Raw genomic sequence first — 15932 nt, 5'->3', positions numbered from 1 at the left:
ACGAGCCAGCCCGAGCCCTGGGACCCTGCTGGTGAAGTAGACAGGGATAATGCGTCCCATCCCAGGGGCCGCATTTCAACACATGGACCTGCCTTTGTACTGCTGTGGGCTGCTCGCTGCTTCCCCGACCCGGGCACACACTTCACGACACACACCTCAGATTGAGGAGATGGGGAGGATGAGAGGAGGATGCAGGAGAGGACTGTGGTGGGGGAGTGTCTTGAACATTGCCATAATACCCAGAGTGGAGATTTTTTTTTTAAAAAGGAAAAGGGTCAAAAGGAGAAAAAAAACTGAGTAGTCGAAAAACCCCAAATGCGGTTCCTCTGTTCCTCACTCATGGAACATATGGCTGTTTGTCGCCATATTTTTGTCCCCAGCAAATTCACACAAAGCTATCAAGCCCCTTGGAATTAAACAAACGCGTGTCTTGTCTTCTCCGGGCTTTAAAGGAGTCTACCTGAATGATAAAGTGGAGAACATGAGAATGGCCAAATGTTGATAATGGCCACAGTAATCCCAGGCTGCCCGCCTTCTTCCTGACATATGGTCACTTGTAGTCCTCAGCCATTACATAATCCACAGTTAAAGGGGCTAGGCAATATGGCTGTTTCTCACACACAGACACGTACTGTATGCACCGGTCACACAATCTGTTCACTGCCCACAGCAGTTTGGGCTGTGGCCGTCAGCCGGTTTCTCCCCTCTCCTGAGTTTGTAAAGAATAAATTTAACAGGACTGATGGCGAAGCAATGGAACCTTCTACGATGGAGACTGGAACACATGAATGGTCTCACAGTTTATGGCAAGTACAGATGGACTGTCTACTTAATAAACTTGAACAGAAGTCTGAGGCTCAGATTGACCAGAATAATGCTGCTTGGTTTATTATCCAGGGAGAAGAGAATCCATTCACTCTTTGAAATACATATATGCTGGGAAATTACGGCAGGCCACCTGAAACCCGTGTTGCAAGTGAACTGAAGGGCGCTCCGTTGTATTTGGCAAAGCAAAACATAACACAGCATGTTAAGGTACACATTATATTATGACAATGTTAATGTTTTTGAAGAATCTCACAGCAACAGGATTCATTAAACTAAATGCTTAACAGCTTGCCAGCAGGGGAATTAGTATATCCAAGTAAGGCTGTTTTTAAGGCTGATTGTCATGTAGAATGTAAGTAAATTACCTTGGAAAAGTAACAAATGAACAATGTTCAAAATGCTGTCATTGGTAAAACACTTTCACTAATTAGAGCCCAAAAATTACAATTTGTCTTTTCTTTTAATTCTGGACATGAATTTTCCAGCTAAAATTTACAAAGATCAGGGATATTTACCAACATTTTGCAATCATGCTTGTAAATCACATTATTCTGGCTTGTAAAGTTGTGTGTCTTATTGTAATTCAGGCAGACTTAGGATATCCTACGAATGGAATTGTTATTCACCCGAAATCTGCCTTTATAATAACGGCCATGGTTTGGAACAGTGAGGGGACTACCGTAGCCATTAAAATGAATAAACAAACTAGTTCAAAGTACAAAGAAATCGAATTGATTTGATTTGTTTTCAAATGTATTTTTATTTTTTGGAGCATAACATTCATCAATCTACATATGTGTAACAACATGGATTACAACCAAAACAATCTACCTGCAGTATGGTACGGTGGTTGTGGGATGGATGTCTGGGATGGATACTGTATGTACAATGATTTGACTCCTCGTTAGGTTTTGAGTCAGCGCCGCAAAAAAAACAGCAAATGTGTGATGTTTAACTTACTAGAAGCGTTTCCGTTAAAAATATTTTATTTCTGTGTGGTTTGCGTGTGTTGACAGGAGACCTTGCACAGCAAAAAAACATTTCGCTCTTGGCTCCTCACGATTTTTTTGAAACAGCAGCCACCTGAGGATAGTAAGTGTGGAGGAGGATAGTAAGTATGGAGGAGGATAGTAAGTATGGAGGAGGATAGTAAGTATGGAGGAGGATAGTAAGTATGGAGGAGGATAGTAAGTATGGAGGAGGATAGTAAGTATGGAGGAGGATAGTAAGTATGGGGTTGTGGAGGAGGAAGTAGAGGACAAGGTGGGTAAGGAGGAGTCTGTGTAGCTTAGTTGTTGGAGCATTCTGCCGAAAATGCCGAAAAGTATGAAAATGTGTACACTCACGCTTAAGTTGATCTGGACAACAGCTTACACATGAATGTAATGGGGTGGAAGGAGATGAAGGAGAAGGAGAAAGAGTCAGGCTGTTTGATTTGGGTCTCCGAGATCTTTTTGTCACTTTGCAATGTGGGCTTTACTCCAGTTGAGTATGTGATGGGGCTTTTCTGAGATTTTGTCAATTGTCCACACCTCGCCTCCTTTCTCGCCTCGTCTCTCCTCCCTCGTCACCTCCTTTTCGAAACCCATTTGAGGGGACCTTTTTCTTATCTGGTGAGTTTTGACATGGTAGAAGTACATAGGACGCCAACAGCATGCAATTGAGATCTTCCTTTTGACTTCCCTCTTAGTTGCATACAGTAGATGGCCTAAGAGAGAGTTCCACGGTTATCAGTACACATGTCTGGCTCTAAACCAAAGAGGAGATGCCTGTCATGAAGCATCAAAGAATGAGCCTAGGTAGGTCACAGAGGAGCCTGGCTACAGATATAGGAGTCATAAAGGACCTTCCTAACTGTTTATTTATTGTATTTTGTCTACCACCTTTGAAGACCTGTTTATTTCACTTGTTTGTCACATTTTGGGCATTCTTAAATTCTCTGATGGGGTTTATGGGTAACTGGTCACATGTTCACAGGTAACCAGAGGTATTACCACAGGTGAGAGAAGAGATCACAAATGCTCATGCAATACACCTGAAATGTATTGGAGCTCTAAAAGCTGCAATAAAAGGGAAAAGTAAGCGGGCATATCAGCAATCAAAGTTATTGACGAATGGAATGCCAGATGGTGTGGAGGCATTATGAACTGCTCTGGACTTGTACCAGCATTTATTAGGCAATCAGTCCAGGGCCACAGGTCATTTTTCGGCCACATCTATTGAATTAATAAAAATAAAAAAATCGGTATATTATATGTAAGGCGTTTGTGGCTATAGGGTTTCTCAACGTCTATGCCCTGTAGGCCTAACCATCGCTGTTTTTCAAATATTAGTTGTTTTCGGAAGAGCTACAGGGTTTGTTCACACACACACACACATATATATATTAATATTAATATTATATATATAATGTTCCTATGACAGATCTTTATTTGATAACTTCTGAGTATCTTATCTGCTCGTTTGTTTTCTAAGTCAATCTAAGCGCTAAGACAAACTTTGATCCTGCTCAAAGGATTAAATTGTGTTAGCTTTAGCCAGGCCTACATGACTTGGCCTATATTATTAGTCCACGAGCATAAGCGAACGAGGCAATACATCACAAATAAATACAAAGATTTGGATCTTTGCTCATACCATTTGGCAATATGACATGGCTGTGCTTGCTCGCTCATAAATTTCCATCTCTCCTCCATCCCCTCTCCCTCTCTGTTTCCCACGGGAGGTGCCAGACGGCCAGTAATTTGGTTGTCTTGGCTCGTCTGGAGTAACACCTGCCCCCTCTCTGGGGAGAGCGCCTTTCAGCCAGGAGCTATATAGCGAGGAGCACAGAACACATGCACAGGAAAAAAATCACACATAGCCTGTACTCTCTTAGCTTGCTTGACCAGTGCATATATCCAGTGTGTGTTTGTGTCTGTGTTTGTACGTATGTATGTGTGTGTGTGTGAGTGTGGATGTGTGTCTGTGGATGTGTGTAAGCAGTTTGAAAACAACGGGATATTGGTTATAGCTAACACTGACGTCATGTAATCATTCATACTGTACATCCCATGGGGGGGGGGGGGGGGGGGGGGTAAAAAGCCATTGAGGCCCGTCAATAAAGAAAATTTCGGAAGTGTAGAGTACGGTGGCGCTTTTACTCGTGTACTACTGCCGCTTTTTAAAATGTACTTAATTTTTGTAAAAGGGTATTGCACTGTCGATTTCTTTCGTATTTTTCCAATCATCATGCAATAATTTTTAACCCAAATTACTGTCAGACTATGCCTACTATCTAAACGTTGTTACTATATTAGAAAATATTAATTAGGGTGCTAATTAGGAGTCTATTTTTATATTTTCAATAATATTTTAAGTAAAAGAGACTAATCACAATAACATGTATTTCTTTTCTTTTTTAATAAAAAAACACCACCGGAAAATATGAAAAATGCGTTCATTAGAAACCAGCTGTCACAATAACAACTCTACTACAAAATATCTGCATAAAGCAACAAGTACACAACCCTGAAGAGACAAAAAATCTTTGGATAGATGTTTTTCTTAGCTATAAAATTACTTATTGTGTTTTTGTTTGTTTGATACAAAGCAGAGACAAGTCTACATAAATAAAAACCTCTAATAGCTTTTAAGGAAATAAAAACATTTAATAAAAATCAGACTATTTTGACATGATTTTTGGTCATAGCAAAAGAGGTTTGCCTCAGAATTGTAAAGTGATACTACCACAAACGATCTCATTCCGTTAGATTTTCTTTAGAAAATTTGCTTTTCATATAGACTAATTAAAATTCCGATTTCTTTCGTTTGTAGGCAAATTCTTTTTTTTCCTGTGTATGTTAAGTTTCATTAACTTCCCCTATAGACATATGGGAACTAAGCGAAGGTTGACGCTTACTCAACCCAAAATTATCAAGTGCTTATTGTTGCCATTGATAGACAATAGACATGACATAACGAAAAGTATATAACATTCAACATACTAATTCCATTTCTAAAATAACTTATAATATAAAAACAGAAAGTGCCATTTGAAGAGCAACAACATCGAAATTCAACATCACAGCCTAAAATAGATAAGTATGCATACAATGATACAAACAATAGACACTTATATAAAAGACGTTAGTTAGTCTATAATAAACATAAATAAATTAGATACCCTTCAATATTAACACATTTAAATAAACAATTCCATAGACATAAATTAGAATGATTAAGGTCACAATTTCATGTGTAATAAGTGGCACTTATGCATTTGAACTTTTTTTTCCTTCATGGAAACATCAACTATGCTATGTCTATAAAGCAGCTATCATTTCGTTCACATCCTTTCTTAATCTGGTTTACCAGTTTTACCAAAACGCAACAGGCTACCAAACGGGCATTTTCTTTATAAGTATGGATTAGGCTCTGGGCTGTATTCGCCATTTATGTATTTATTGGCCTTCAACGAGAGTGTTGATTTCATCTAAGGAAAAGGGGCGAAGTATATTTTTTGATTTATTATCTTTTGACTGAGCCCCATATCAAATTATTGCATCTTATCACTCAAACGACTTTTACAACAAAGCGCTTATTGCATTGTCTGGTCAGTGAGTGACCATGGTTTAGATTGAGGCTGTCAATGCCTCGGGAATATTATCAATTAATGTCAGCCTCCGTTTCTCCCTTCTCCTGTTCGTTTTAGTTTCTGGCAACTTTCGTGTATCGTTGATTTCACAAGTGACATCACCAATATTTCTTTCTGGCCCCTCCATTTTCCTTGTCCAATTCTCCCATTTGGAAACCGTATCTACCTAACTAGACATCCAAAACGTGATTGAGATAGGAGATATAGCATATAGCAAGTCTGAGAATCTCGATCTTGGATAGTTTCTTGTCGGGAGGAAGGGTTGGCAACAACTTTCTCAGTTCAGCGAAGGCTACATTGAAAGCTTCCACACGGATTCTCTCGCGCGTGGCGTGGGCTGAGCGATACTTGGCGGTTGCGCGTCTCCTCCTTCTCTTTTCCTCTCTGCTAAGGGCCGGTGGGGCCAGCGACCTCGTCTTTCCCTCCCCCTCCATCGGTTCGTCGGACAGACACCCGACCTTGAGGTCGTTGAGCACCGACTCTGCATCGGATTGTCCCCATCCTAGGTCGGAATCAGCTTGGTCAGGACTCAGCATCATTTTCAGTCTTTTTATTTATTGTTCAGTTCTTATCCAAAAAGGGCTGGAGAGAGAGATATTAGGATTTAGTATATTATTCTTAACACAATACTGTATCATTGCGGCTAAATGTTATGATTGGAAGTAAACTTGCATCGTTTTAGCATATTTCTTGTTATGGTAGGTAACACGGGGATACATGAAACATAGTCACCAGATAAATCATTTTACATGGGGTGCAAAATACTTCTGAAATGTGATAGTCTTAATCAAAATTGCATGAGCAACAGACAGAATAAGAGTACTGTAAATTGTAATAGTTTTTTTACTTAAATATTTTCCAATGAATCATTTATCATACATTTATTTTTTATAAGCTTTAAATATTACATTCAGTGCATTTTCTTTTCACCGTTCTGTTAGATTTTGTTTGTTTGTATACCCTGACATGTGTTATGCAGCAAACATAGGATTTTCGGAGAATAAAAATTATTGCAAATATTATTGCAAATATTGCAAATATTGAGAGAAACCATGCTATTTCAAATTAACATATTCCATAGGCTATTCAAAGTCGTCCATCTGTCACAGCGAAATTAACACATCTGCTTGACTCGAGCAGCATGACTTGACAGCATGGAACAACAATGAAAGAAGGCAAAAATTGTTGGCATCTGTTGACATGAATTCGGTCACACAAAATGTTGTATCAACAATGCTTTGGAAAAATACGAGTTGTATACTTTGTGGTACTAATGTAAATAAAAACAACTACAAAAAACTGGAAATGTATCAAATCATCAAATAAATAATGATTGGATATTTTTTAGGCCTAATCGTTATTGGACACTTACCTTGACAAGCAGTTGCAAAGACAGCGGTTTTTAGAGTCTTGGTAGCTCTTGGAGTAAACTCCAACTCCAAAATTAACTCAGTGATTCCCTTTGGTTTCTTTCACAAAACATCTTCTTTAGTCCAAATCATTACAGAAATGTTAGGCTACTGTTGACAGCCTTACAAAAAAATTAATTACTGTTTACTTTCTGAGACTTTAAGCAGTGTAATCAAACAGGCACATGTAATAACCTAAAACAAACTATTGTTTATCTCTGGACCGTTTAAATAAAATCTCAGTTTGTTGGGTATATTACACTATAGTCAATGGTTCTGTAATATCTTTCAGAAGATAAAAATCTCGTGACTTGTGACCCCCAGCTGGGAAACAATAGATTGTTATGTCGATAAGATCGTGCTGAAAGTGCTGATATTTGTCCGTTCTTGATGGAAATGACGGCGATAAGAAAGGCCCTCGTGCACGGTGTGCGAGGAGTCAGTGCATCGAAAGCCAAAAGGTAATCCCTTCCTTTCCACTTCTGTTTTCCGAACCTTATCGTGTCCAGCACGCGGCTTATGCGAGATAAGATCCAAACGATCCCAACTAATAAAGGCTCACTTGAGAAACGGAGGGATGGAATATATTTGAGGAATGGTATTGTCTAATACCGCCCCCTCCCTCTCACACACCTCCCTCTCTCTACTCACGCCCCTCAGCCCTCCAGTCGTCCCTTGGGGTTAGTGGGCAAAGAGGAACCAAAGATGAGCACGATAATGGATAATAAGGACTGAAAGAAATTAAGATTATTTTTAGCAAGATTAACTACATTTATGACTATACAATAACAAAAATGTCTACATGTTTTTTAAAACCTGAATATGTATAATATACATGTATATGCAGTATGCATTTATTGAGTTATAGGTGTGTATACATATATTTATGTAAATCAACAACAACAAAAAATCTAAGGAATATATGTTTGGGAACTGAAAACAGTTCTTTCTGGAACCAAAAATAGGGTTCCCAGTAACAGCCAAAGAATGCTTATGTTACCCTGTGTCTGTGTGTCTATGTGTGTGTGTGTGTGTGTGTGTGTGTGTGTGTATGTGTGTTAGTATAGTAGTTATACAGAGCCTTCAGAAAAATTGGCTTTGTAAAAATGTGCTAAAAAGTACCACAAATGTCATTGTTATTTATCTGATTGATCTTACAGCGAAAGTATGAGAGAATCTGTCCTCTAATTTTTAAGTGAAATTGTTCAAAGGAAAAACCAAATCTTAATTAATTTTTTTTCTTCAAAACCTGTCTATGCCTTATTGACCTTAAAAAATGAGGCAATGGCTGGATCCCCAGAAATACCTCCACTATTACAGCAATAATTAAAGAAGTTTATATCAACGGAAGCTGTGATGAACCTCCCTGGAAGAAGACCAAAGTGCAATTAGCCCCCACACACAGTGAGGAGGATGGTTTGAAAGGTTAACAATTCTTCAAGGTTTGAAGTTGGAGAACGGCAGAAGTTGGTTGAATCCTGGTGTCACCAAGTCTCCAAAACTACATTTAGATGCCGTCCCCATACCAATAACCAATTTGGATGTCTTACGAGAAGAAAGCCTGTACTTTCATCAAAACATAAACGTCTGCTAAATGTTATCGGGACTTTGATCGGATCTGCGTTCTGTCGTCAGATGAGACAAAAAAACTTTATTTTTGGCAACAACAACCAGAGGTGGGGTTGGCATGAAAAAACAAAAGAGAAAAACAACCTGATTGCCCTCTGTGATGTATGATGGGACTATACGAGATGTGGTCAGGCTGTTAGGATTCCAAGGCTCAGGGAACCTTGCTAAGATACGTAGCACCATTGACTCCATCAGGACCCAAGAGATTGTATAGCAATATCTGTTGTCATTTGACAGGCCAAGGATTCAAAGATTCCTCCATATCCACACAAAAATGGCACACTCATCATAAAATCAAGCTTTGGCAATGGCCCTCCCAGTCCCCTGACCTAAACCCCATTGAAAACCTGTGAGGTGAGCTGAAAAGCAGAGTCCATAAGTGAGGACTAAGGACTACCACATTAAAAATTATAGAAGAATATGTATTGTAAACTTGGCAAGGGGATGGTGCAAAAATGACTAAATTCACTGGTTCCAATAACCATGACATTTTGAAAAATATCTGTTAATTTCTAAAGACTGTCTTACCTCCAATAAAGGATCAATTTCACTCATATTTTGAGTGTAAGATCATGTTGCACAGTTTTACCAAGGGAGCCAATTTAGGGCAATTTATATACCGGTAGGACTACATTTACATACCAGTAGGACTACATTAACACACCAGTAGGACTACATTTACATACCTGTAGGACTACATTAACAAACCAGTAGGATTACATTAACATACCAGTAGGACTACATTAATACACCGTTAGGACTACATTTACATACCAGAAGGACTTTATTAACACACCGGTAGGATTACATTTACATACCAGTAGGACTACATTAACACACCAGTAGGGCTACATTTACATACCAGTAGGACTACATTAACACAATTCTCCTTCAATCAGTGTTATCAAGGAAGGACTGCCTGTCAGGTGGGGAGAAGCTGACAAAAGATCTGTGTGGTTGATGTTAACCACCTGCAACATCAACAAGTCCCTCTAAAGAAGTGATCGATTCACCGACGGAGTGAAGATGGTACTCCATCATCCCTGATCTTCTGTCAACAGGATCCAAAGGACAGAAGAGATGAGACCACCCATGACAGTTATCAGTGGGGGGAAATACTGAACAGTCAAAGGACTGTCATGCCTTCAGGCTTCCAGTTATTTATTTAAGGGGGCTTCTGGGCATTATCAGGGAGTGCCAATCTGACCAGATTCTTTCTGTGTTGATGGTTCATGGATCCTATCTCCTTTTCCTCTCGTTCTCCTTTCATTCTCCTCTCATTCTACTAATTGAATTCTTCTCATATTTTCCACTCCTCCTCCTCTCCTACTCTGATTCTGCTCTCCTCCTTCTCTCTTTCTCCAGATTCTCCAGCAGGGGCACAACCAGGACGGAGTCAAGGGGCATGAGTCCCGAAGAGAGGCAGTGGTCAGAGAGTGTGGCGACTGACTGCGCCTAACGAGGTGATTAAAACGATGAGAGGGACCATGGCTGACTTGCCATGGCCTGGAGCCACGACACACACACAGACAGACAGATAGACACACAAACACACACACGCACACACACACACACACACACACACACACACGCAAACAGACTCGCAAACAGGAGCATTGGATACAGTGCCAGAAGGAGCATATCTATTTACAAGGCCAAGGAGCTGGTTTGGAGTGTCTGTCTGTTCACGTGTGTGTGGCGCGTGTGTGTGCACGTGTGTGTGGCGCGTGTGCATTTTTGTATGTGTGCCTATCATTGCATGTGTTTATGTATGTTTGTGTGTGATGATGGACAGGCCGCCGTCAGCCTTGTGTCCAGGGAGATGTGACAGAGACACTCCCAGCGGGAGGTGTGCAGGGCGGGGGGGGTGGTGGTATAGGAGACATGTCAGGGGCAGGGGACAGAGCCGGTCTGACAGCGGCAGTGCAGCGAGCCGCTGTAATTGCTCCAAAGACCAGTGTGGCGGTCCATGGTTCACCGGCCCCCCCCCCGCCAGGCTCCCTCTGACCCCCCAGGCCCCCGGGCCCCTGTCCAAGACACGGACACAGGCTGCTCTGATGGGTGTGGCGTGCCCGCCGCGTTGGCCGGTCTCAGATGACATACCGGACCGACTCGGTTTGTTCCCCAAAAATTCTCCTTAGCGAGGGATTCGTCAGCCACTGAAACGTTGTGGACAGACGTGACTCTGAGTGGGGAAGTAAGTCGGCTTTACACAATGCTATTCGTTGCGTTGCTACGGCAAGTTCTTCTTTATACACTACTGTTCTTTACATTATGACCCTTGGCCGTCTCCCAGTCTCTTCTGACACCAACTCTCCTGTCCGGATCAGGTGAAACACATGCACGCGCGTGATAATCACAGGGATGTTCCCCGGGTTCAGTGAGATGAGGTGAGCAGTGAAATGGGAGGGATTATTCACTCTGTCAAGATGTGAATGGAGGCGGTTTGATAGGGCCATCTCTGCAGATGAAGACAGAAGACGTAGTGACCGACCCCCAGTCTGGACTGTTTGGGCCAGCCAGCTGTCAGCCAGTGGGTTGACTCAACGTGAACATGTGACCGTAACAATAAGCGTAGGCTACTTGTTTGACGGAATCTGTTTGCAGTGAATTTGAAGGGACTTCTCATCGTTGGCTTGTTTTCAAAAGCACAGATACGAAACGTAGTTGTAGCGTAGGTGTAAAACATAGATACGAAACGTGGTTGTAGCATAGGTGTAAAACATAGATACGAAACGTGGTTGTAGCATAGGTGTAAAGCATAGATACGAAACGTAGTTGTAGCGTAGGTGTAAAGCACAGGTACGAAACGTGGTTGTAGCATAGGTGTAAAGCATAGATACGAAACGTAGTTGTAGCGTAGGTGTAAAGCACAGGTACGAAACGTGGTTGTAGCGTAGGTGTAAAGCACATGTACGAAACGTGGTTGTAGCGTAGGTGTAAAGCACAGATACGAAATGTAGTTGTAGCGTAAGTGTAAAGCACAGATATGAAACATAGTTGTAGCATAGGTATAAAGCACAGATACGAAACGTATTTGTAGCGTAGGTGTAAAGCACAGATACGAAACATAGTTGTAGCGTAGGTGTGAAGCACAGATACAAAACGTATTTGTAGCATAGGTGTGAAGCACAGATACAAAATGTATTTGTAGCGTAGGTGTAAAACACAGATACAAAATGTATTTGTAGCGTAGGTGTAAAGCACAGATACGAAAAGTAGTTGTAGCGTAGGTGTAATGTTGACTTCCAGGAAAGAAGTTCGACAGCGGCCTATTTTTGCGTTTGCATAAACGCTGTGTCAGATGTGGACGAGGGGAACCTTTGGTCACGGCGAGCATATGAACGGGCTGTCCTCGTCGCTGTGTGTCGTGCTCTTGGGGCCGTGTAGAATCACACGGTGGACGATGTCTGGGCGGCGTGGGGGAGGGGCCGGGCGGTGTTGAACAGGAGGCGTGTGAGTCGGAGCCAGGGGTCCCATGTGAGAATGTGGCCATCACCGCGGCAGGCCTCTGTTCCATCTGGTGCTCCCAGCAGGACGCCAGCCTGCTGTACAGAGGCATGAGCACACATAAGGACACACAAAAGTCCGCTCATGAAGACGCACACACACATGGACGTAAGACAAAAAAAAGGAATTAACACTTGACATGTTGGTTAAACTGAAAATAATGAGTTCTTTTCCACCTTTGTAACCAGGGATGATGACGTGGAGGCATGACAGAGCACCATTCGTCTGCAAATGGCCCAGCAGGCTTCCCCCCTTTGCACTCTCAGAAAGAATCTTCTGGAATCTTCTGGAGTCCCAAACTAATCTCGTACTCGGACACATCTGCCCGAGGGTCTGGTGGATCAACGCGCCAAAGTTCAAACTTTGTTAGCCAATAGAAAGACTAGGATAAAACCTTTCGGCCTATAGGACTCGGCTTTCCTAACCAATCATCTCCCACTACGCTGAACCCTGAACCAAATCCTGGAACCCTCCCATGAAACCTAACCAGCTCCTACCTGGGTCCTCCACAGTTTAGGAGCCACGGTTTACGGTCTTGTGATTTGCTTAACTTAGTAAAGTCACTCCAATAGAATTCCATGGTTACTCCGTCCCAATAAGGACGACTTCCCCAGACTTGCCCCCCCCCCCCCCCCATCCCATTCACCACCACTCTCTTTGCCTGGATTAACCATGCTTTCCCTTCTGCCACTCCCCTCCATCTGTGGTGGACCCACACTGAACAAACTCCATCATCCCCCCTGTCCGGTCCTCCGTCACCCAATCCTTTCCTTCTCCCATGCTTTCCCTCCACCTCCACCCCTCAGTGTTGGACTGCCATCTCCCGTGGTTGGGGTGCGGGGTTCCAGGCCTGCCTCTGAGCTCCTCTCTGAACCATCCCCCTTCAAGCCCCTCCAGCTGGCTGATGAGTTAATTAGGCTTTGAATCCTGCCAAGGTGCACAGTACTTTGGCCCAACCAGGAGGATAGCAGGGCCCCATGTGACCCATGGGCATCCATGGTGGTCATTGGAGACCAGGCAGGAGGCGCCACATGGTGATATTCAGGGTAGTTAGATGAAGTTCATTTTTGGAAGAAGACCATGACTCTCTGCATTTGCAATCTGGTTAGCTGTTTTTGCTAAAACTTCTTGAGTACCATGGTCCAAGATGTTTCCAGAACTGGTCCACATAAATGATCTGGGAAACAGATTTCTAATAATCCCCACAGGTCACAGTGACATCTGGCCCCACACTTGAGCGGCGGCTCAATTAATTCAAAAATACAAAACAAAAAGCGCCTTGGGCAAAGATCTGGGGGCACACGGCCGGAGTGTGTGTCTGTTTGTGTGTACGAGGGTGTGTGTGTTGAATGGCGAGCTCGCTAATAAGCAACACAGAGCTAATCAAACGCCAAACGGGAATGACCATAAATATGACAACGTAATGTGAAAACCATCGGCCGTTACTGTGTCATGATTACAATGGCCTCTACCGTGATGCCGGCCTCGCTCCTTCCCTCCCCCCGCCTCTTTCCCTCCTTTCTATTTTTTGACTTCTCCCTCCCTCTGTTTTTCACTTCTCCTGTCTGTCTTCCTCCTTTCTCACCTCCTTCAGTTCAACCCTTCTATCGTTCCTCCGCTGAGAGCCAGGTCAGTCGGGGTCGAAGCCCTCTGTGGCAGAGCTCAGGTGCAGACCCAGCTGGGCTAGGAGAAGGGGAGGTGGTGGTGGTGGGGGGGGGGGGGTTGCAGAGGCGGAAAGAGGTGGAGAACAGAAGAGTGGAGAGAACTGTGGCAGTCGGTGCAGTGGTGTGTATATCTGAGCGTGGAGCCGGGGACCGACGCCCGGGTGCACTGTCCCATACACTAACCCAGAGAACAGAGGAAAAAACACAGTGGAAAAGAAATAAATGTGTGCATTAAAGAGAGAGAGAGAGCAATTATGTCCCTCACCCCTCTTCACACACCTCCCAGCACTCCTCCCCCTTTGCCGGGTTTACCCCTGGGAGCGGTCTGGCCCGGCTCGGCCTGGACGCCATCTGCTGCATAATGTAACGGGATGGAACTCCAAATCTTTCATTTCCACTCGCTGCCTGTCATCTGTGAGTGTGCGTGTGTGTGTGCGTGTGTGTGTTTATATGATTCCACATGCACGCATATTTGTGTGTGAAAGTGTGTTCTGTCTGAGTATGACTGAAGGCAAATGTTATAGCTTCTGCCCCGTTAGCGCATCCAGCTAGGATGTCGAAAGCATTTTCCCAAATGTGTTTTTCTCAAAGAGTTTGGCCACTGGTTGTTAAAGTGGCACTGTCGAGCCAAAAAGGGTCCCCGAAAATCATGTACTATGTCATCTATGTGCCAGTTTGTGCCCCGTGTGATCAAAAACACACTTCCAAACATGGACTTTCATGACTGAGGTATGAGCGTGATTCTATTTAGATATTCTTATGGGAACAACATAGTACACCCCCAGAAGAAATGGGACGTTTAAGAGAATATTTAGTTAGCCACAAAATTCCCGGAGCGCGTCTTTAAGGGATGGTGAATTTAACTATAACAATTTGTAATGAGAACAATAAGACTCACTACTAAGCTATTACAGTTACTCTTCAAAGCAGCAGTTTCACAAACACACGCCTATAAACAAATAAATGCGCACGTGTGTGCCGGCACACACACACACACACACACAAACACACACAAACACACACACGTTTAAGTGCTGCACCCAGTCTGTGACCCTGCGGTGTGGGGACTTTTCCCTCAGTGTCCCCACGGAACACTGTGATTGGGAGCCATCTGTTTCCCTCTAATAACCTTTCTCTCCATTCATTCAGCCTTTCTTTTGCTCCTTCCTCTCTTCTTCCTCTTCCTATTTTTTTCCCCTCTCCCACTGGACATTGGCGTCTTCCGTATTGTGCGTATAGCTAGCCCTTTTGATTGTAACCCGCTGCTATCGCGAATAAGCGGACCTCTTATTTGAAATACAGAAGCACGGCAAAATGTCGAAGCCTGAACCTTGAACTCAGACTAGGAAGAGATCTGCAAGTCCCTGTCTGCTTGAGTAAAGTAGAAGTGACATATTCCCCTTCTCAGGCCCGAGTCCCTCCGGCCCTGTTACTGAGATCCTCTGACTGTCTGTGGGTCTGAGAGAGCCAGGGTGAGACGTATTCTCTCTCCATTAGCATGTTTCACAGCCATGCTGTTGGATCCGTTTCTTAATTTCACGTTAAGAGATTTTTCACCCGTGGTTGTTTTCTCCAGTGTTAACAGAGGAAATCAAGTCACTCCTGGTGACCAGAAAACTGATTGCAGACAATTAATAACATTCAAAATAGCATCAGCCGCAGCCTCAGTCTCATCTTATTTCCTCTATTTAAAGGGAAACAGTCCATGTCAGTGACCACCATCTACAATTATTTCTCTTTTAAATTTGAAAGGTTTGGCATCAGATGGCATTGGATCGATCGTTATAGTTGCCATGGCTACGAGGGTTATGGGGGAGAGTGAGGGAAAGTGCAAGGAGCCCACACACACACACACACACTTCAAGACACACACACACACACACACACACATTTGGACAGATACACAGGCAAACAAGTACACACACAACTGAGGCAGGGACAATGTGGGCAGTCAAAGTCATGTCTGATTGAAGGAGCTGTGGAGTGAGAACAGCCAGGGTTCTGTCCAAGGTCCTGGTTCTAAAAGGAACATTGCTGTTTAGAATAGACTACGTGATAATGTGCGTGTGTGAGTGTGGCCCATAACAAGTTGAGAACGGCGACTACTGACCATTCATTTCGGTGCTCATTACCAGCATCAGTGTGCATAGAGGGCGCATATATTTAATACCCGCAGGCTGTGGACAGCATCAATATAACATTCGCACAATGAAGACAATCACTGGATAACCATCAGATTTATTCCATGCTACAGGG

The 15932-nt window shown here is 43.1% G+C and overlaps 1 protein-coding gene across 1 annotated transcript; it reads right to left on the bottom strand.

The window, feature by feature from the left end:
- Nucleotides 1-4232: 4232 nt before the first annotated feature.
- LOC105019883 (helix-loop-helix protein 2-like) lies at nucleotides 4233-7422 on the bottom strand. Its single transcript, XM_010886399.3, has 2 exons — nucleotides 6837-7422; nucleotides 4233-6046 (listed from the first exon to the last, which is right to left on the bottom strand). The coding sequence occupies exon 2, from the start codon at nucleotides 6001-6003 to the stop codon at nucleotides 5635-5637; it is 369 nt and encodes a 122-aa protein (XP_010884701.1). The 5' UTR covers nucleotides 6004-6046; nucleotides 6837-7422; the 3' UTR covers nucleotides 4233-5634.
- Nucleotides 7423-15932: the final 8510 nt, after the last annotated feature.

The sequence above is a fragment of the Esox lucius genome, chromosome 22, assembly GCF_011004845.1.
Source record: "Esox lucius isolate fEsoLuc1 chromosome 22, fEsoLuc1.pri, whole genome shotgun sequence".
NCBI lineage: Eukaryota > Metazoa > Chordata > Actinopteri > Esociformes > Esocidae > Esox > Esox lucius.
Note: the sequence above shows the minus strand (reverse complement) of the source record. Positions and strands in the feature narration are given on the sequence as shown.

Coding starts and splice junctions, on each gene's coding strand:
- LOC105019883 (XM_010886399.3), bottom strand. CDS start 6,003: ATGATGCTGAGTCCTGACCAAGCTGATTCCGACCTAGGATGGGGACAA.